This window comes from Trachemys scripta, chromosome 20, assembly GCF_013100865.1.
Source record: "Trachemys scripta elegans isolate TJP31775 chromosome 20, CAS_Tse_1.0, whole genome shotgun sequence".
In the NCBI taxonomy this organism is placed as follows: Eukaryota; Metazoa; Chordata; order Testudines; family Emydidae; genus Trachemys; species Trachemys scripta.
Window position 1 is genome coordinate 9,903,392 of NC_048317.1, and position 21,945 is coordinate 9,925,336.

The following is a 21,945-nucleotide window of genomic DNA, read 5'->3' on the forward strand; positions in this document are numbered from 1 at the left end:
TCTGTCTGCCGGCTCCAGAGTGGTATGTGACTCGCCCTGGCTTGTAGGCTGTGAAGGGAGCTCAGTGGGTACCAGGGGGCAGGGAGTGGAGAGCCGGGCCTGCAGCTAGGAGGGATATAGAGGACAACGGGTTCCAGGAGGTGCAGAGGCAGGGGGCAGAATGCAAGGGGGATAGAGGAGTGAAGAGTAGTGGGTCTAACGTGAAGCACGCAGGCAGGCTGCTGGCCATGGAGGGTGCTGGGGAAAAGACACGAAGGAGCTATGGGGTGAGGGGACAGACCGGTGAGTGGGGAGCAGGAAAGTAGTGGGGTGTCCCATGGGGCTGGGCAGATGTCCTAGGGTGCTAACGGGTGCAGAATGTTGGGCATGGGCTAAATTTCCCCCCGCCCCAGGTGCCACCTTCCTGCCCCCAGGATCAGGACCCCGCTGGCCCCACTTTCTCACCCCCTCCATTTCAGCACTCGACACCAGCAAACGGCCCAAGAAATACACAAAGGCTCCGGCCAGGGCTGCAGCCAGCCGAGAAATAAATAAAAAAACAAGGGCACAGTCAAATGTGAGGGTGGCGGCCCCATCGGGGATACCTGAGGGGGTCACAGACCAGGGAGGGCGTCACAGCCCGAGATCGGGGAGGGGAGGGGGGCACATGAGAAGTTAAAGCTCTTTCCATAGGCCAGGCGGGGTCCCTGGCTTGTACTGAGTGCAGCTCCCTGCCCCCACAAGAGGGGCACTGGAGAGATTAAAGCTTTCTATAGACAGGGGCAAAGTCTTGCTCTTATACACCCCCCACCCCACAGGCAGGGCGAGGGACCTGAGAGGTTGAAGCTCATTCCATAGATCAGAGAGAGGAGCCCCTTGGTTTTGTACCTTCATGTCGCTTGGATTGCGCCCTCAGGGGCTGTGGGCACGACCAGACATGTGGCACTTTGAGGATTCATCACAGATTCCCAGGTTGTGACCCCGGAGAGGAGACTGCAGGAGCCGCCTTCGGGCACTGAGGTGCTTTGGAGTTGGGATGGGCTTGGCGGATCCCAGTTTTTGGTATCTCTATACAAGGCCTGGGGCCTGGAAGCCGCTGTGGTGCTGAAGGAAATCAGGTCCCACTGGGACGGCAGAGCTGACCGGAGCTGGTTCCTGGCCAGCCCGGGGTTCCTGCCACCCTAACCTCCTGGTGGGCATGGTGGCGTCACGTTTAAAGGGGAGGTTTGGGCCATTCACAGAGATAACCCAGACCGGGCAGCTCCCGGAGTTCTGGGACAGTGAGTCTTGACCTGCACTGGAGAGAGATCCCAGGAAGCCAGGGAAGGGCTGGGCTGGGCTGTACAGGGCACCCTACAGGCCCCTAGGCTGAGGGCACTGCTACGGGGCCGGAGCTCATTTAAAGCCCAGGTGTCAGCCCCCCGGGCAGTGCTGAGACTGGGGAGGCCAGTGCAAGAAACAAAGCCCCCTCCCAGCACTGCCTGCAGAGCAGGAGGCGATACCCACAGCTCCCTGGCACCCGCTTCACCCTGCGGATACGTCCATGGCCGCTATCAAAATCCCAGGCTGCTGTACCCCATTCCAGGCCCTGGCACCCAGGGCTAGTCCGTGGGACCCGGAGGGGAAGATACAGAGCCCATAGGAGGCTGTAAGGGCTTAGTCTGTTGCCTAGCCCTGGCCCAGAGGAAGCCAGGGGACCACAGCTAGCCAAAGCCAACCAGTGGGCGTGGGGTCCAGTCCAGTCCCAGCAGAGCGAGCGGCTCAGGCCAGCTTCAATGGGAAGTCTTCCTGCTTGACAGAGACACTGTAGTGGGGCAGAGGCAGGAGCGGAAGCTGTTTGTGGAGGCCAGGCAAGCAGGGGCCCTTGTCCCTGGGGAGCTGCCCACGGCTGCCTGACCCCAGCTCCCTCAGGATGAGATTCTCCAGGAGCCCGGGAGCCCGGGCGGGGTCGGCCCCTTCCCCCTCCAGGCGCTCGGCGTCCAGACTGAAGTCGAAGTGGTCGATCATGGCGTTGAAGTGGCCGAGCTGGGCGGGGGGGCCGGCGGCGCCAGGGGCCAGCGGGCAGTAGCCGCGGCGGTGCAGCGCCAGGCTGAAGGGGTGGATGTAGGTCTTGGGGCAGCTGGGGCAGCGGTGTGGGCGCTTGCACTCGTGCAGCCGCTTGTGCAGCTTGAGGTGGACGTACTGGGTGAAGCGGCAGCGGCAGAGGCGGCACTGGTACGGCCGCTCGCCCGAGTGCAGCCGCAGGTGGGTCTTGAGGTTGCTGGTGCTGCTGAAACGCTTGTGGCAGACCTGCGGAGGGGCGGACGGACGCATGTCAGACCCACAGCTGGCCGCCTGCCAGCCACCACAGCCCCCGGGCTCAGCCCCCGGCCTGTCCCCCAGGCACGGGCCTGCTGCGAGGATCAGCTTTGCTGGGGGGGCTCCAGCCCAGACAATGGAGCTGGCCTCACTCAGCCCAGGGCAGAACTTGGGTCCTGTGCCTTGGGCTCCGTGTCCAGCTGAGCCCTCGTTCCCCCGACAACCATTATCCACCCTCCCCGTGCCCAGGCCCCGCTGGGTCTCTGCCCACCACGCTGATGCCATTGCCCCTCCTTCGATACCACTCCATCAGGCTGCCCCAAGGGACAGTGCCCCGCACTCTCAGACCTCGGAGTCAACCGCCCCCACGCCGTCACGGGCTCCAATGGGCCCGGGGGCCCCTTTCCCAGCGCCGGGGCCTTTAGCAGGAGGAAGGAGGGCGCGTCACCTACCAGGCATTCATGAGGCTTCTCGCCCGTATGCACCAGGTGGTGCTTCTGCAAGTGAGCCAGCTGCGTGAAGCACTTCTTGCAGATATGGCACTGGAAGGGTCTCTCGCCGCTGTGCACCCTCAGATGGACCTGCAGGGGGCGCAGGGGGCGGGGCAGGCGTGGGGAGGGAGGGAAAGAAAGAAAGAAACGTGGGAAAGTGCAGGAGTAAGCGCATGGGAGGAGCCCAGGGGGTTGAGAAAAGCGAGGGATTGAAGGAGAGACGCGAGAGACATTTCCATTAGGCGATGGAGCCTCTTGCTCGAGAGGCGACTGTCCCTCTGCGTTGGGCTCTCCTCATCTGGGGGATGGATGAGCAGGGATAATGGGGGCGCCTGCCTGTCCCTTGCTGACCAGGAGGGGGGGGCCCTTTCCTGGGCTGGCTCTTCCCTCCTGCCTGGAACTTTTGGGGCAAGACGGGGAACATCCTGGCTTCCCCCATCTGGGTTGTGCTGTGCTAATGAGAGAGAGAGAGCCTGGAGAAATTCTCCTGAAATGTGATCCAGGTGCCAGATCCCGACAGGGGACCTGCCCCGAGCTGCTGAGATAACACAGAGGAAGGGCAAAGACATCTGAGGGGACTCTAGTGACGTCCTCCCAGACCCCACCCCTATTCATCAGGGGCACCCTGATCAGCTTGAGACTGAAGCCCACCCACGAAGCACGATCCTGGGTAGCCCAGTGTCCGGCTATTAACAATGGAACATCTTCAGCCGTAATGATTTGTGACTGGGAGATCTAGGAGGCGGGTGAGACGTGACTCTAAAGCAGTGGGTTTCAAACTCTCTGAGTGCCACCCCCCTTATAAATTAAAAACACTTTTTAATATATTAAACACCATTATAAATGCTGGAGGCAAAGCGGGGTTTGGGGTGGAGGCTGACAGCTCGCGACCCCCCATGTAATAACCTTGTGACTCCCTGAGGGGACCCAACCCCCAGTTTGAGAACCCCTGCTCTAAAGGCTGCTGAGAGGGTTGGAGATTGACTGATTAAGGAAGAGGCACAGGAGGGTATTTACCAAATGAGGAGGTACTTTTCCTCCAGAATGCGCAAAGCAGATGTGAGTCAGTATCATTATACCCATTTGACAGATGGGGAAACTGAGGCACAGAGCAGGGACGTGACCAGCCCAAGGTCGCGCAGCAGGTAGAGTCAGGAATACAACCCGGGTCTCCAGACTCTCAGCCTAGTGCCCTAGCCACTAGACCATGCTGCCTTTGAAGAGGCTAGCAGGAGCATACTGATGTGGGTCGGGAGGGGCGAGGCTGCGGACAGAGGAGGGTGGGAGAGTGGCCCGAGGTGGCCCTTTGGTACCTTGAGGTTGGAGAGCTGCCCGAAGCTCTTGGCGCAGATGTTGCACTCGTATTTGATCTTGCCGTTCTGCTTCTTCAGAGGGTAGGGCACGGGCGTGGTGCCCAAGCGGCCGGCCGGCGGGCAGCACTTTGGTGTGCTGAGATTGATGGCCTCCGGTGGCTGGGCAAGCAGGGAGGTAGGTTTCTGTTGCTGAACTTCAGAGGTATATGAGGTGCCCCCGGCAGGGGACGAATACTGCTTTGGTCCATAGTCCAAGCCCGGAGAGGAGAAAGCGCCACTTTGGAGGGAGATTAAAACATCCTGTGGCTTCCGGAGCTCGTGGGCTTCCTGTTTTCCATGAGGCAAGACAGTTGCGTAGAGGCCTGGGGATGGAGATGTCCCGTCTCCCCGGGCACGGTCGTATACCTGCGGCTCCGGCGAAGGCAACCCCAAGGGAGGGACTTCCCCCACCCTGCTCATGGGCGGCGCTGGCAGGAAGGGCGCGGCGGGGGGGGGCAGCACAAACCGGGGGTAGTGGGCAGGGATGGGGCCGCAGGCATAAAGATATGGCTGGGGCAGGTGGCCCGTTGGCAAATACAGAGGGGAGGAAGGGTAGAGGCTGCTGAGACAGCGCTGCAGCTCCTTGCACAGAGAGGTAGTTGGGCCGTACGGGCAGCAGTTGAAGACTGGCTGGTTCCTGGGGCTCGCGGCTCTTTGGCATGGAGGGCTGGACTTCTCAGGCGCCCCTTCCTTGCCAGGGGCATTGGGGAAAGGGCTAAACCCCAGGGGCCACTGCTTGACGTCCTGGGGGAGCTGCCCACGCAACGCCACACGTCGGCATCCTGATGGGCTCGGTGGCAGGCCCCTGTCCAGCGCTTCCAGGTCAACGCTCTCATCTTCATCGCCCTCTTCCTCCTCCTTTTTCTTTGTGAGCTTAGCTGTGAGGTTTGGGTTGGCGGCCGAGCCCCCCTGTGGTGGCTGAGGCCCCGGTGTGGTGGGGGCTTCTGCGGTGGATTTCCGGATACCATCGTGCTCTGGAGAGAAAGAAGCAAGCACACATGTTACCACACATGTCTGGGTACTGGCTTTGCCAGGAAGTGTCATGGGCAGGGGAATCCCACCCCCACCCCCTCCATCCAGGCATTGTGAGTGACTATTGATTTACCTGGCTGTTTATTCATATCCTATCCAAGGCTCCCATCCCAGGCTCCAAGCGCCTGAGACACTTTAAATGCAGACAAGTCCCCAGGGCCCTGCAGCTGGGCCTGCCGTATAGACAGAACCCAGCTCCTGTCCTGAGGCGGTTGGGTCCATCTGGTGGAAATCCCATCATCGCCAATGGTGATCTCCCAAGACCACGGGTTGTGGGTGAGATTTCCACCCTCGTGGGACCAGCTGCACCCCCCACGTCTTTCACCAGCACTAAATTCACTTTTTGGGGTTAGCTCCTCAGCTGGCCTGGAGCGAGGCCGATGACTAGAGATGGACAGAGATTACTAGAGATGGACAGGTCAGTTTGGGTGAAATAAGGATGGAACTGGCCCAGACTCAGGCTGAACCCTGATTGGAAGATCAACATTGGTTCAGCGAAGGTTGTCCGTTTCCTTGGAAGCAGCCGTGGGGAGAGGAAAGCCAGGCTGGGAGCCTGCGCCCTTCAACCTTGCCTGCTCCCCTGTCACTCCATCACCTGCCCCTACTCCTCCCCCCCTTGCAAGAAACTCACCTGTACTTGGTGTCTCTCCCCTATTTCACTGGGGATCAGCTGGCACCTGGAGCTCACCTCCACACCCACCCACAATCAAGGTTCAGGGCTGGGCTGGGGATGGGCCAGCCAGCCTGTGATCAGCTGAGCTCCAGAGCAGAGTATCCGCTATCCATGGGCCTGGCTTAACTGGCAGGAGTTCTGTGCAAACCCAGACACGTGCAGGATGGCAGATACACGTGCACAACCCCACACGCCACCCCCTCCTTCGGGGCACAGCCCCCTGGCATGACTCCCCCTGCCCCCCATTACAGCCAGACTCTCTCTGGGGTCGCAGGACATCTCAGATACGGAGGCACACCAGCCACCCCAAGATCCCGTCCCCAGACACTCCTCACCGAGCTCCTCGGCCAGCTCCCTCGGCAGCGGGCACTGCAAGCGCTCAGCAAACTCGTAATTGTACCACACCAGGAGCTCGGCACCCGTCACGATGGGCTTCAGGGTGTAGAAGTAAATCTCCAGGCCGTTCTGGCAGGCCACCAGGTTCTGGGCCGGGGCGTCAGGGGTGGGGTTGACGTAGTGCATCCAGTTACTGCGGCAGGGGTCCCGGGCGTCGATGAAATGGTGAAGCTCGCCCCCCGGGGAGTAAATCTGTAGGAGGCAGAAGGGAAGAGACAGTCCGGTTAGCCACAGAGCTGGGGGCACTTAGCGAAAGGAACATCCCCTGCCGGTGCATCTGTCAGGAGGTTTATGCTGCCTCTGGGGCCCCCTGGGTCGTGCCCACTAGGTTTGTCACTGATGGTGATGGGCACATGGTCACCCAGTTTTGTTATCCCCTTTTAACAGATGCGGGATGCTGAGGTAGAGAGGAGGGAAGTGACTTTCCCCGTGTCAGGTCCACATGGAACAGAACCCAGGAGTCCTGGCTCCTAGCTGCAAGTTCAGTCCACTGGAGCGAGCTCTCTCCCAGAGGCAGGAATAGAACCCAGGAGTCCTGACTGTCCCCAGCCAGGAGTTCCATCCACCGGAGCACAGGCGCTCCTTTCGCCAACCGCTCGCTGCCGGGGGTCAGCCCCAGAGGACCCTCCGCAAAAACAGGTCCCACTCCAAAAGGTTGTAAGAACCGCTGTTCTGAGCACCTCGGCTGTGGAGCGTCTGCGCCGTGACCAGCTGCTGAGAGTGATGAGGTCCCAAGTACATGCGACACCTACAGCCCGTCTGTGATCTCTCGCTCTCCCTGTGGGGCTCTCATGAGTCACTCCCAGAGAACTGGGCGCAGGAGGAGTTTTATCCCAGCCCCTGCTGACATCACCCCACGTGGGGAGAGGTTTGGTTTCAAACTCAGCCGCCTCGACCTTCGCCTCTGTGGCTTTTCTGGGCACCAGACTCGGTTCTGCCTCCCGGCAGGAGGGACTGGGCAGGCCCCCAGAAAGGGCTGGTCTGTTCCCCTTGTCGCTCCGGGAGGCAAACAGCTGAGAGCTGCCTGGTGCTTTGAAGGGCAGGAAGAGCTGACAAAGGCCAGAGGGCTAAGTACTGGCTGGCTCGCAGCCATGGGATTATTTTCTTTTAAGAAACAAGAAAAACGAACCAAAGCAAAAAAAAAAAAAAAAAAAAAAAACACTCCCCAGCAAGCACTGGGGCATGCTGACGCCCACCCGAAATTCCCAGCACAGAGGGGAATGCAGAAAGGGGCTTTTGCTTGCAGTTTGACCAGCAAAAGTTCCCCTCTTCTGGGCACGGGGAGGAGTTACTCTGTGTAAATAAGCTAGGGCAGGGTTGTCTAATGGTGAGAGCACAGGACAGGGAGCGGGGGGGGCTCCTTTCCTGAGTTCTGTTGCTGTGCCTCCCAGAGTGGCATCCTTTTCCTGCCCCGTGCCTCAGTTTCCCCATCTGTAAAGGAGGGGTAGCCATACTGATCCACCTTGCACAGGGGATTGAGAGACTTAATTCCCTGAGGTATGTAAAGTGCTTTGAAGGAAGATGCAATAAAAGAGAAATGATCACTCAGAGTACGTTGGTATTGCGGGCACAGGGCATGACCACAGCTTGGGCAGACGTTCCCGAGCTAGCTTTAACCTCAGGCCCTGGAGCAGTGAAGCCGTGGCAGCATGCACTTCAGCACAGGCTGGCCCTGCAAGCAATGACCCGGGGTTTGTACTGCCGCTGAAGCACATCCAGCCGCGGCTTCGTGGCTCCGGAACCAGAGGTAGCTAGATTCAAGCGAGCTCGGGTGTGGTGGCTGGAGCTGCAGACACATCCTTAACCAGCAGCCCCAGGATGGACTCCAGACCCTGGCCAGGTGAGGGGCTCTGGTCAGGACACATGATGGCACCCAGACGTGACGCATTCTCCCATTAGGACTCTGTCCTCAGCCACACTGTCTGCCCAACAGCATGCTGGGGCATCGATACAACACCGGCTCGAGGAGACACTGCTTCCGGCAATGCTGTAGAGCGTTCCCTGGCCTCTTCCCTGGCAGCCATGAGATCCCAGCCACCCAAGCCCTATATGGCTACATGAGTGGAAGACAGTGCCCCCAAAGGTCCAGCTATGGCGCTGGGGGACCAGACTGGGGATGGAGGCAGAGTGCTCTGGAGATAGCAAAACCTTCCCGCAAGGAGGTTCCCTGATTCCAGTGTCTTCCAAAGACTGCACCAGAGGCAGGCCCAGGCTGTGCCCGGCTCTGGAAAGATGCCAGTGACTCTCTCTCCCAGGCACTGGCCCCCCCGCTGAGCCAGCCTGCCCCCAGAGAACCTGGCAGGTGACTGGCGGAGGCGTGGAGTCCCGGGTCAATAGGGCAGGTTGGGGCCAGTGGAGCTGAGCAGGGCTTGGGAGGAGCGGAGGGCCTGGCAGAAGCCGGCTGTCTCATAGTGCTGGTGACCCAAGCCTTCTAGGGAAGGTGCTGCTTGTCTCCGCCCCGGGCACCCTTGGTAGCTGACTGTTAGAGGAGCCTTCCACCCCCGCAGGAAGCCGCCCGCTCTGGCTGGCTGCCAGGAGCAGAGACATGTCTGGGAGGAAGGCTGCGCAGATAGCCCTGAGCAGTGGGTGAAAGCTCTAGGAGGGGCCGGCCTTGGGGCTGGGAAGAACACACCGACCCCGTCACCCTCCTAGGAGGGAGCCGTTACTCACTCTCCAGAAGTGCTTCCTGTCGGCGTTCTTTGGCACGTTCTCTTTGGTGTAGACCTCCCCGACCAGCGGCCCGAAGCGCGTGCCCGACGGGATGTACTCTCGGCTCAGCACTGCCACCACCTGCAGGGGCACCAGCATGTAGTCAGCACCGGCCAGCCCTCCTCCCACGCCTGGGAACGGGCTCCAGGGACCATCCCAGCAGCCTCCTTGGATCGTGAATCTTTACAGCACTCCTGACACACACATATACCCCCAAACTACCCATCCCCACACAGCCATCCCCCTTCCCCCGTGCCATACACTCTGTGCACCCTCCCACAACTGCATCACAGCTACAGCCCAAGGCCACCTGCCACCTCCCCGCTCCCCTGGGGCAGGTCTCGCTGGCACCTCCAGTGCAACCCAGCTGGGGAGACCAGATTTTGGTGGCGGTGCAAACAGGTGATGGACAGCACGGCCCTGGGATCGGTCTGGTGTTAATTAGCCCAGGCCCCTGACACGCTAATCCCAAAACGGGATTAGGCAGACGCTTCACTGTGGGGGATCAGCACAGATGAGCTGTGTTAGACTGTGAATGAAAGTTCTTCCGATTCCCATCAGAGTGTCAGAAACTGGCTCCCGCTGCCCCTTCCTGGGGCCGGAGCCTCCCAAAGAACCCCAGAGTTCCCCCCAAAACACTCCAGCCTTGCTACACCCAGAGACACCTTCAGTCCTGCCACGAGGGGAGACGGCTGCACACGGGGCAGCGTGTCTGTTCCGGCAGGCCCAGAGACGGGCCTGGGCTGGACCAAGCCGGGTCTGGCCTCCCCTTGGCCCAAAGGCTGGTGACATGCAGGGCTGAATGCAAACGCTGCCTGTGCGAGGGGGCGAGGAGGAATTCCAGCTGCCAGCAGGCCCACGCTGCGATGGGATCTGGCCGCTCGCGCCTGTGGCTGGCTCATCGCACGAACGCACCCTTTTCTGCCTCCTCCCGCTGGGCGAGGGCAGGCGCTCGTGGCCTCAGCATCGGCTGCCGGCAAACGCAGCGTCCGTGCAAGCGGAGCCTGCAAAGGCAGCGGGCATGGGGAAAGCTGCCCCTCCAGCCTAGCAAACGGGCAGCACGGGAGTCGGAACCCCCTCCCGTTGCCGCACCCTCCCTCTGGCTCATTCCCGACCGGCACCCTGCTCCTCAGCCCTATTCCCTTCGCCCTTGGGTGCACAGAGCGGGGGGATTTCCTCCATGCTCGAGGGAGATTGTACAGGAGGGAAGTTTGTCTTCTGCTTTGCTTCCCCATCCCCCGTCTCTCCCCTTCCTCCTCCTCCTCCTGCCCCAGCAATGCTCCCCCCCCCCCCCCCGCCCCAGCACATGAGAGCTGGGAAGAGGAGCAGGCATATGTGTTAATCAGAGTGCTCCCCTGGTGGGTTCCCAGCTGCGGGTCCATGGAGCAGCAGCATGGCTGGGGGCAGGGGAGGAGTGGGGGCACGCTCAGGGGTGGGGGACCAGCAGGGGTCTGGCTAATATCTCTCCCCCGCTTGTCACCATGGCTCATTGCCCCTTCTTTCCCTCCCCACCCCTCAGCTCCCTCCTCCTCCCCCACAAGCCACGTGCTCTCTGCACAATGGGACCCAAGCTTGGTCAGTCACCTCCTTTTAGCCTGGGAACCAGCAGCGCCCACAGCCCATGTGGGCTCTGCTCATCTGCACAGGGTGAGCACGGCTGCCAAGAGGGAGGGGCACCTGCCCAGGCAGGGGGAGGGTCCCAGAAGAAGCTGATGGGGGACCTGCCCCAGTTCACTCCATGGTAATTTTTCCCTTGACTTGGTTGGGCCCAAGCTGCGTGAGGCTCCCATCGGCTTGGCTTGGCATGCCCAGGGCTATCACCAGCTGGCAGAGGAACTCCGGCCCAGGGGAGTCTCCCACCGGAACCTATCCCAGCCAGGCACATCAATGCACCTCCTGCCCCAACTGCGTCAGCAAGTCTGGTGTAATACACCGGGGCCTTTCTACCGCGGGAAATGCAAGAAAACCCCAGCCTTTCCTTGCTTGGATCCCAGGGCAGGCCTGGTTAGCTCACCCCTCCCACCCGGGACAGCCTGCCACAGCAGGAAAACCCCAGTCTTCCCTTGCTCGGATCCCAGTGCAGGCCTGGTTAGCTCACCCCTTCCACCTGGGACAGCCTGCCACAGCAGGAAAACCCCAGCCTGACCCAGCTGCTGGGAATGTCCCTGATTCCTCACTTTCACTTCCTCTGCTCTCTGCCTTTCCCAGCTCCTTGGAACCCTTCACTGCCCCCTCGACTCACGCTGTTCCTCCTCTGCATTTCCTTCCTTCCCAGCAGCAGCCCCCCGCCCCTCCACACACACACACCCCCACGAGAGCAGCCACCCGGCCCATGTTCCCACCAGCACACGTGTCAGGAGATGCCCCTCCCCACCCCAACCCCCTACTCTGCCTGTCCCTAGCTCCAGGCGTGGCCTATGCCCTGGGCTGGCGCTAGGCACCTGGAAATCTGCCCCCTCCGACTCCCTGGGAATGGCAGCAGGGTCTAGTGCTCACACCCCGGGGGCGGGGGATGCACTCAGCTCCCCCCACACCCACCCCAGTTGATAGCTGCCAGGGCCCCCACAGGTCCCTGGGCCTTTGTGGGGACAGAGAAAGACAAGGTGGCAAGTTCTCAGGGCATTTCCTGGGTGCAGGCAGAAGATTAACACTGAGGGCCCGGGAGAGTCAGAGTCAGGGAGCCTGTGAGACATAACCAGGCTGCCCACCGCCATGGCATGCCACCCCACCACCACATGAGCACACTGCCAGCGGCGACAGGGCCTAGGGGTCTGAGCACCGGCCGAGGCCAGGCAGGGCTCACTGTCGGAAGGGAATGACCCCCCCCCGCACACACACCACCAGCTGGGCACCTGCCCCTAGAAGGCCAGGCTGCAGGGAGGAGAGGGCTGGGAGGGAGGGGAAGGTTAATGCCTTGGTGGCTGCGTCTCGCTCTCCTGCTTTGATGGGAGGAAGCTGAGCCCAGAGGCTGTCACTTGGTGAATACCACAGGCAGATACAGCCCTCGCGGGGCCTGCCTGGGAGCTTCCTCCCTCGCACTCACACCCAGGAGGCTCAGGCACCTTCGGCTCTCACCGCACCCGCCCAGCCCCTGCTGCTTTCATCTCTCCCCGCAGGAAGCAGAGAGACGGGAGCCGGCCCGTCTGTGTGCAGGCCTGCTGGTGTGCCCCCGCTGATGGTGTGCGATAGGCACGCGTGGCAGCTTGCAAGGGATGAGCATGTTCGAGCCTGCCGACGACTGTGGTCTGTCGGTGTTACACACAGGTATGGGCGTGCGTGTGAGCATGAGCACGGGGGTGGATGCATGTGAGCATGCACACGCTTGTGTCTGCACGTTAGCATGTGCAGGGGTGTGCGCGTGTTAGTATGTTCACATGCATGCATATGAGCACGAGCAGGTGTGTATGCACAGTCGCATGTTCACTAGCAGGTTCACAATGTGTGTGTACGTATGTGAGAACGTGCACAAGTGTCTTGCAAGTGTGCAGTTTCTCTGCCTAGAGGAATGGTGAGGGGGCACAAAGGATACCTCGGAGCCCCTCTTCTTGTCCCATTGCCTCTTGCCTGGGCCGGGGCTCCCAGGAACAGACAAACCCTTGGTGCCTGCGACTCACCTTGTGGTTGCTGTTGCACCGGAAGGCCAAGTTTCGGGGTAAGGAGGCTTGTGCGCGAGGGACGTCGGGGCGCGTGAGCATTTCGCACGGCTGGTCCTTCACGATGTAGGTGCATCGTTCCTGGAAATCCACCTCCCGCCATTGCAGCATGGCACGGAGCTCCCCTCGCATCGCCGCTCGCTCGCTTCCCTCTCAGTCTGGCCACAGCATGGGGGAGCCTGGCACAAGGAGGACAAGAGCAAACTGCTCACTCACAGTACCAGGGGCTGGGGCCATGCAGTCACTGGCTGGGGGGGGAGGTTACTGTCCCTTGGGGCTCGGATCAGACTCATCAGAACGCTAGACAGGGGGCTCACACGTCACACCCTACAGGACCCGAATGCAAAGAGCCGGAATCTCCAGGTGTAAATCAGGAATAACTCTACTGACAGCAAAGGAGTTACCCTGGTATAAATCTAGTGGAGGTCAGATCAGAATCAAGTTCTCCAGCCGAATTACACACTTGGTGTTTCTCTCTCTTGCCCCTGCCCCGCCCTGCAATTAACCAGCCTCACCTGCGAGTGACTCAGTCATCTCCAAGGAACCAAGCTCAGCGATCCCCAGGGACCACACTGGGGTCGGCGATGGAGAATCTGGGCTATGCAGTATCCTCACCCACTGCTAAATTAACCAGAGTGGGTCCCTGTGGCTCAGATCAAGCATGGTCGCTTAATAGCAGATGCACCCGAAGGGAACCAGCTCTGTGATCTGTGGTAACATGGGATGGATTTTTTCCACCTCTAACATCCCTGCCCCTAAGGTGCTCTACACCCCTGTGAGTTTGCTTCTTTTTAGATTTTCCCCTTCATTCCTAGGGCCAATGGTCACTGGGATCTCTGGCCAGGGGTTCGTTAGCGCCAGCTAGGGGTGGTCTGCGGTAGTGGCTGGAACTTAAGGGCAGTTTGTGCTGTGCAGCAGGAAGAAAACACAAAAGGCCTGATCCCACTCTGAGCTGGCAGCCTTTTTCCGGCCCCTCTGCGCTCATTTTGCCCCTGGGGAATGACTGCATAGGCCACACGGCAATGGAGAATCTGCAACCTGCAGTGCCAGAACTTGGGCACAGTCCGTCATCCATCCCTCTCTCTAGCCCGTGTCCATCCCTGTAGACAAATTCACTTGGACCGATGCTTTTGTCCCCTGCACTCTTACAAGTATTGGCTTAGAAAGGCTGCAAAGGACACTTGAAAGTACCCCAATGCCAGCGGGTTGCTGACCCACCATGATATCTCACAGCTGACGGCCTGCATGGCTAACGCACACCATGACATGCAGACACTGGGCAGGAGCATTAGCCCCCGGGACTAGGGGGTCTGAAAACAGGCGCCGTAGCTGCCATGGATGGAAAGTGCTTGTGGGAACAGAATGCAGGCAGGGAGCACCAATGACAATTGAACCGCCGACGGGCGCAGAACCCGTCCCGGGGCCAGCATGACACAGCTGCCCCTTTCCAGCTGTCCAGCTTACACCAAGCGCGCGGATCATCGTCAGCTCTGCACTGGGCAAATAAGAATTTTTTTTTTTTAAAGGGAGCGGGGCCAGGGGAGTGGAGTCTCCGCCAGAACAGAAGGGAGGGGGAGTATTTGCTCATAAAAATGAACTCCTCAGATCCATCCGTCCAGCCAGGGCAGGACTGGTCCATACAGTGAACATTTTCTTCTGCTGTATCCAGTCGGGTTATAATTGTCTGCAGTTCTGGGGCTTTCCCCCTGCCCTTGGGTGGCTATTCCACACTCTATCGGGAAGTCCTGTCTGACAGTCCCCCTCAGTTCTCCTAGTTACACCCCCTTGTTCTCCGGGCTCAGATCCGAGACGGTGATTGTCTCTCATGCTCATGCACACGGAAGGGCCAGATTTAGGCACCAAAATAAGGCCCATTGACGCTGGGCTCTTCTGAAAATCCGGCCCAGGCATCAGTGTTGAGAACTGAGAGCTAGCTCTGAGCTTTCCAGGAAATCTGTCCTCTTGCCAGGCCTTTGAAATAACCACGGCGGGAATAGAACTGATTTTGTTATTTTGGAGCGAGTTTGGGAGCGGACGCTCTTATTGCAGGTAAAAGCATCTCAAGTCAATTCAGGCAATGCCAAGTGGCCAACTTGAGCCCCTTCTAGGCCAAAATCAGTGGGTCCAGACTTGCTATACCAAGCTAAGTGGAGTACTCAGGAAAAGGGGCAGATGGGGAAAATTCCTAAGGAAAGTTGCTCCGAAACAGCCAGATCAGGGTCTTTGGGGCAAGCCCATCGTATCTAACAGATCCTGGGGCTGCCAAAGTCAATTGATTGTAACAGGGAGCAGAACTGAGCCTTTAGCTCCTTTACTCTTTCCAGATAAATTAGCCCCTCCGCCCCCTTTGTCATTTTTGTGTCTCTTCTCTGAAGCCGATTCATTTTACCTGCCTCTTCCCAGTCCCGACGTGCCCAGAGCTGGAGGTGGAATCCCAGCTGTGCTCTCTTACAATGATCCCAAATCTTTGTCCCCTGCAGGCTCCCCGGACATTGGGGAGCGTGGATGGGGCTAGCTGGGTCTCCTTTCACGTGGCCATCCTTGATGCACATACCGCTTTGCTAGCCTGACACTGATTTCCCCGCCAGTGCCTGCGTCTCCCTGGGAACCCTCCACGCTGGCTGGCACGTGATGGAGTCCCGTCGAAGGAAGGAGGTGCAGTAGCCGGTTGGCAGGCCTCAACAACTGAATCTCATAGAGGAGAGCGGGGCGGGGGGTGGAACGGGCACTAGAGGGCTGCAGCCAAAGACAGATGGGCAGCAAGAGCCCCCAGGAAATGCCGCCAGAAAGTCAGGTTTAATTCATTTCTAGGACAGCCTCGAGGCACAGTCACAATCAAATCGACAACAGGATTCGTCTCTCAAACTGATGTGGACTCACAGCCCGGAGTGCACCCGTCCCTTCCCCAGCAAACAGCCCCTTCCCAAGCAGCCTCGCTAGGAGCACGCCCTACAGCAGCAGAGCGCCTCTGTCAGACCGAGAGGCCGGCCCAGCCAAGGGCGCTCCTCCCAGCATCTCCCGGCCCTGCATGCCAAGGACTGTCCGATCCAGCAGATCCCAGCAGGAAGGCAGAGATGGGAACCCAGGAGCTGCTCACTTGGCTGGGATGCCTGACTGCAGAGCTGGCTCCAAGTCTCGGTCCCAGGCTGGAAAGTGGCACTTACCTGGGATCACCTCCTCCTCCACCCAGCACAGCTGCGGGCAGCCCTCGCCGGCCCTGCCATGCCCCCCAGCCTCCCGCCTCAGAGGTCCTTCCCCATCTCTTCTGGCCCCGGCTGGTGCGCTCTGCTCTCAGGTCCCCAGCATTGGGGTGAGCCGCTCCTGCAGCAGGATGACAGGCAGCAGCCCTCATTCTGACAACCTGTTTGTGGAACATGAGCTCTCCCGGGGGCGTCACGTGTCGGGGATTACAGGGGATTAGCCAATGGCATGCAGGGAGATGGCCCCTCTTTCACCCCTGCCAGAAAAAGAGAGTCCAGATGGAGGATTTGGTAGCCCTCCTGTTAGGATGCAAAAAGTACCAGGAGGAGTCCCAAAAGGGGGGGGGAGGGTGCGCAAGTGGCCTTGACCCCTGCATAAACTGGTTTAGTGGGTGGGGGCAGCACAGGGAGGGGATCAAGAGAGATCCGTGCTGGGGGGCACCTGGCCTGCTTTGTGGGACCTCAGATTTGGCCTTTCCTATCAATGAACTGGCTCCAAGCTGGGAAAGATGCAAGGCTTTTCCCGGGCCATGCGGGGGAGTTTGTGGGTGTGAGGGAGGTCTTCATGATTCCCTATTATCACGGCAAAAGAGACTCTACCTGGCCGGATCTCCCTCTAGATACAACACAATGGGGTCTCACACAGCTGCCAAGGTGAAAGGCTGGGGTTTATGAGGTTTCCTTGGTTTGATTGATTGATTTAATTAACGGTCACTTTTAATGATCTAGGCTTGGTTCTGCAGCGAAATTTTCCAAAGTGCAGCCCAGCAATATGACAGTACTCAGCAGGCATGCACCTCCAGGGCACGCGAAGTGCAGAGATCCGGGTACCCCAGCCTGTGTGAGCCCCACAGCAGTTCAGCTGCTCAGATCCAGACCTGGGCTACCCCTGCCTACATACAGCTCCAGAACCGTCTGAGTGCAGAGATCCAGGTAACCCAGTAGGCAAGCACCTCCATGACAATGTGACCACAGAGATCTAGACCGGGGATATTCCAGTAGGCAAACACCTCCACTGAAAGCTGCAAACAGCAACCCAGAACTGGAGCACGGACGTGTACAAAGAAATTCCATCGATTTGCTTGGCAGGCAGTTTCCTGTCACAGATCTTCACGCAACCACAAACAGGCAGCCCACCCCTGGCGCTCACCCACTAAGGAGAGCAGGTCACTCACACTCCTGCAAACAGCCTTTGTAACAACTATAGACCATCGCTGTTCTGTGCATGCGAGAGAGAGAGAGAGACCTCACCCCAGGACTTCAGCAAACCGCCAGCGACCCCACTCCTTTGATGTGGCAAAAACCAGAAAACTGCGCAGCACCAGAGTCATTCAGCGCCTTTCTGTTGTTTGACGTCGCTAGGGTATTGCATTTGTTTTTGTGCATTTAACAAACACTACAAATATGGGCCAGGCTTTGGTGGGTGTAACTTACACCGTGTAAATCAACAGAGTAACTTCTGTGCTGGTTTACCCACACCGGGGCTCTGGCCCTGTGTGGGGTGCAGGAGCAACCGCTGTTTGGAAGCTCAAAGGAAGTGCAATTCTAGTCTTTGCCAGCAGGAGTCACTGCAGGGACTGGGACAGGCGCACGGGCCAGAGGGCAGTTCGCAGCTAGTGCAAACCCAGCCTCTCCCAGCAGGGGTCACAAGCCATGAGGAAGCGTCCGGCTATTTGCAATGCATAGATGAGCCCTGGTATAATGCAAAGTACATGGCAGAATTTCATTCAATGGCCTTTTGTTCCCCATGGCCGGTGAACAAGGGCTGGAGCGTGCAAAGGGCTGAGGACCTCACCGTCCTGGGGAAGGCTGGGATGGGACCCTGGGAGTCTTTCCTCTTCTTCTCCAGCACCTCCAGTGACAAGTAGCAGGGAGCTGGGAAGTTTGCCTTCTATGGGGAGATTAGAGACGCTAAATGGGTGTTGCTCTGGTAGAAGACGGCCGAGGATACCCACATGATCGCAGCCCACGTGTATCTGAAGGGTCTAAATGTCGAGGACGGAGAGGAGTCCACCAGGGCCAGCATCCAAGGAGATGCATCCGAGGGTCTCAATCCAAATGGACTCCAGTGAAGTCAGTGGGAGTCGTGGGTGCTCAGCACCTCTTCAGATCAAGCCACTGGTGCCTAATTGAAGCACCCACCTTTGAACAGGTTGGCAGAGGTGTCTCCTCCCAGTTCCCCCACCCCACCAACAGCTGCTGCTACAGAACAGGAAACTCACTCCGCCATGGGGCAGTCGCTGAAGTTCAGAGCATCACTTTGAAAGAACAGTTTCCTCTGAGCTGCCAGCTGTAGCAAGAGGCCTCAGAAGCTGTGATGTCCGTTAGAGCTCTTTGGAGCTCATTCTTTTGTCAGCTCTGCTCCTATTTGGGCTTGGTTCCTCCTGGGTCAGGAAGGTGGAGAGTCTCACCTGTGATACCACGGGCAAAGGGTACCACCAGTCCCAGGTGAGGCCAAGGGGCAGGATCACATGCCCTGATGTTCATGCCACACAGAGCTACAAGATGGAAAATGCATTAGGAAAACTGGGCCACAGATGGATGTGAGCCCAGAGTTCCTGCACAGTGGCTGTGACAGTGAATAAAAGCAACGCTGGGCTGCTTCCATCTAAGCACCCCAAAGCACTTTACCTAGTTGGTTAAGCTTCACGTCAACACTGCAAGCTAGGAAAGGGTCGTTAGAGCCATTTCACTGATGGGTCAACTGAGGCACAGAGAGGTGACGTGACATATCCAAGGCCACATAGTGAGTCGTTGGGACACTGTGGTGATGAGGGGCAAATAAATGCTCTCTTAGATATATAGATTGGATTAGACTAGATCCAGGAATAGAGTCCAGGAATCCTTGTAATTCCCCAAACCCAGAAATTCCTTCAGCCTTGTGAACAGTGAGGGTTCAGATTCATGGGAACTACAATGTTTTCTGAATTTTTCTACACAGTTGGCTAATAATTTTTGGACAAAACGACTTGGAATGGCCCTTCATTGAAGGGGGTGACCGATGTTTTCTCGTGTCCCTCGATCTGCCCAATGCCAGGCGTCATGACACTCAAAACATGGGTAGAGGTTGGCTTTGACTGGCGCAAGCAGCGCTTTGGGACGGCAGGAACAGGAAAGCGTTTACAGAATCGCCATTGTCGGAAAACTAGAGACAATGCAGCAATGCTGCGTCCTAGAAGGTGAAGGAGACAAAACCAGGGTGACAGAGAATATGTTTGTCAGAGACATCTGGACTAGACAGGGCTACTTCACAAAAGTGAAAGGAAACTCTAGGACCTGGTAAAATTATCCCTCCTCTTCCAAACGCCCCTGGGCCTAGGGAGGGGGTGAGCATGGGTCCATGTGGGGTATTTGATGAACAGAGAGTAAGCGACTTCCTAAAGGTCACATAGAGAGCGTACAGCAAACCTGGGAGCAGAACCCTGGTCCTGCAGGCAGCAGCACTGATGTTATCTACTCACGCACAGTATGAAAGCACCAGGGCTGTGCACAGCATTCTTAATGGCCACGCTTCTCAGCTTGCTGAGAAGCATTGAAGCTTGGTGAGATGGCTGCAGAATATGGGGTCTAAGCTTGAGTTGGAGCTGAATTTGCTGTGACAGGTGAGCACATCTTTACAACATGAAGGCCTCATCTACACTAGAAAGTGTTTGCCAGTCTAGTTATACTGATACCATTATACTGACAAATCCTCCTAGTGGAGACACAGCTTATCCTGGCAAAAGCAACTTTTTTGGTGAAATTGCGTCTACCCAGGGGCTTTTGTCAGTATAAAAAAATCACCCCCCTAACTGACATCACTGGACCGGTGTTTTAATGTAGGACCTAGCCTGGGAGCGAAGGCAGGTTGTGCTCAATACGTATCTGCGTTAGGTCCCGATCTTGCAACAAGTTCTTCTGCACCCACGTATGGCCCCACTGAAGTCAATCGGGGGTCTGTCTGCATGGGATTCAGCGCAGGATTAGGGCCGTAGCTATGCAGGGAATGTGCGTATTGTATCAAGCGTGCACGGGATGATCCAGGTGGGAGCCGTTCTTGACCACTCCCTCCCTTTAATCTGGTGAACCCTCGATGCTATTAATTACAAATGTTTTAAATTGTGTCTTCATTCACCTCCACGCCAACCAAAAATAGAAGATGTCGGGGGGAAAATTGAAAAACTTAAGAAATTCCAAAACCAAAAACTTTGTTTCAAAATCCAGGCCAGGTTGCCAAGTGACAGCAACGTCATTACCAATCCCGTCGGTGCACATTTACAAAATCCAAGCGTTTAAAGGGAAAGGAAATGAATAGTCAGGGGCATAAGAAATCTTCCCCCGCCCATGTAACAAACAAAACAAATATAAACTAATGCATATTGCATCACGACCCACGAGTTTCAACTCTGGTCCACCATAAATACGTCTCTTTCACAAGTAATCCCAAACTATAACACATCACACAAAACATTTCTGAAAACGAAACGTCAAAGCGACATCCCAATACGGATACATTAACGACACATATTGATCAGCCCCAGATGCAAGCCCACAAATATCCAAAATGGATAATGTTCTATACTTTCCTATTATCCTATGTTCCTACCATGAGTGCACTTAAAAAACTCATTCTGGGTTTAACTATATTCTCAGTTCCAGCAATATTCCCTGTGCTGAACATGGGGAACACAGATAGAAATGGTAACATCTCTAGAACTGGAATGAACATGTTTAAGAGCATCTATTGGATAACTATAGTCTCAAGAGCCATCAATTTTATGGAATTGACCAAAACATTCTCCTGTCAGCTAATACACTTATAAGTTGACAATATTTCCCATATAACAGTATCTTGTAAAAGAAAACACTTATTTACTGAACTCTAGATAACAAGAATAATACTTATAAAACCCACAAACAATTCACAGATCAGAGATAAGGCTGTTGTATTGCAATGAAATACGCATGTCTTTATACGTGATAAAATGATCATAGAATCATAGAATATCAGGGCTGGAAGGGACCTCAGGAGGTATCTAGTCCAACCCCCTGCTCAATGCAGGACCAATTCCCAACTAAATCATCCCAGCCAGGGCTTGATCGTGTTTTCAGCTATTCTGAGGCAAGAGTTAAGATTTATGATGTCCTTAGCTGTTTGTTTCCTTGCTTTGAAGAACTTGAGTTTTTAAGTGATATGCTGGGAAATCACGCGGGTGTCTCTTAGCAACCTTCGCTGGTTTCTAGGAGAAAGGTATTTAGGCTTCGTATAGAGATGGGTCTGAACGAACAGCCAGAGGGATTCCGACTTCGAGGCAGCTCCGATCCAGGACTGAATTTTGCACCTGGTCCTTCTTCTTTTTTTTTTTTTTTTAACTGGCCAGTTCAAAAACCTGGATCTGCGCAGCCCCTGGGCTTTGGGAAAGTTCTGATCCAGATCTGAACTTTGCATCCCTAACAATCAATGCCCAAGGTGAGCGATTTGGACAAGAGGCAGGTAACAGCATCAGGAGAGGAGGCTTTCAACAGAGGATTTGGCAAGGGAGACAGAGGCAGAGAGTGAAGGAAGGAAAGCAAAGGCGGCAGAGAAAACAGCAAGAGAGACCCCAGGAGAAGGGCATTGCCTACCTGGCCTGGGCAGCTGCTCCTTAACCCTGATTCCAGAGGATGACAGAAGGAGAGAGCGCCCCAGCCTCTGGGAAGTCTCTTTAATGTTATGATTCAGCGGCTGGGCTTGAAGTGAGTTCATTGACAGGAAGCGTCTCTCGTTCAGGGGCTCTTGCTAAATTTGGAGAGGCGAGTCAAAGCAACCTCTGCATCAGCTGCACCACAAGGGAGGAGGAGGTGACAGCTGGGTTCTCTGATAAATAAAGTCTCCGCTCCTCTCTCCTACTGCACCCGCAATCTCTCCTGCCCTTGGGAGCCTTCCTCACCCAGTGGGGGAAAGGACCACCAGCTAGGAATCACTTCTCCCTAGTCCATTCTGTGCTGGGCTCCTCTCCCTAATGCCACCAGCCTGTCAGCCACTCGAGTGCTCTGCCAGCCCTCTCTTTGCCTTGCAGGTGAGCAAGAGGAGCACCCCAAGTCCCTTAGAAGCACGCCCCTGTGACATCCAGCCCCTGACACTGGCTACTCACAGAAATCGAAATCCCAGCCCCCAAAGGAGCCGGGTACCCCCGTTTTCCT

The 21,945-nt window shown here is 57.1% G+C and overlaps 1 protein-coding gene across 1 annotated transcript; it reads right to left on the bottom strand.

Moving 5' to 3' along the window:
• Positions 1-361: 361 nt before the first annotated feature.
• ZNF683 (zinc finger protein 683) lies at positions 362-21,487 on the bottom strand. The gene is made up of 7 exons (XM_034754353.1): positions 21,388-21,487; positions 12,545-12,762; positions 8,892-9,011; positions 6,161-6,413; positions 4,082-5,094; positions 2,730-2,858; positions 362-2,268 (listed from the first exon to the last, which is right to left on the bottom strand). The coding sequence occupies exons 2-7, from the start codon at positions 12,713-12,715 to the stop codon at positions 1,741-1,743; spliced, it is 2,214 nt and encodes a 737-aa protein (XP_034610244.1). The 5' UTR covers positions 12,716-12,762; positions 21,388-21,487; the 3' UTR covers positions 362-1,740.
• Between the last annotated feature and the right edge of the window lie 458 nt (positions 21,488-21,945).

Bases quoted from the DNA above. Each gene is read 5' to 3' on its own strand.
- ZNF683 (XM_034754353.1), bottom strand. From the start codon at position 12,715: ATGCGAGGGGAGCTCCGTGCCATGCTGCAATGGCGGGAGGTGGATTTC. The intron at 9,012-12,544 runs GTGAGTCGCAGG...GTGCCCCTGCAG, and splicing joins GGTGCAACAGCAACCACAAG to GTGGTGGCAGTGCTGAGCCG. The intron at 5,095-6,160 runs GTGAGGAGTGTC...CTTTCTCTCCAG, and splicing joins GGAGCTGGCCGAGGAGCTCG to AGCACGATGGTATCCGGAAA.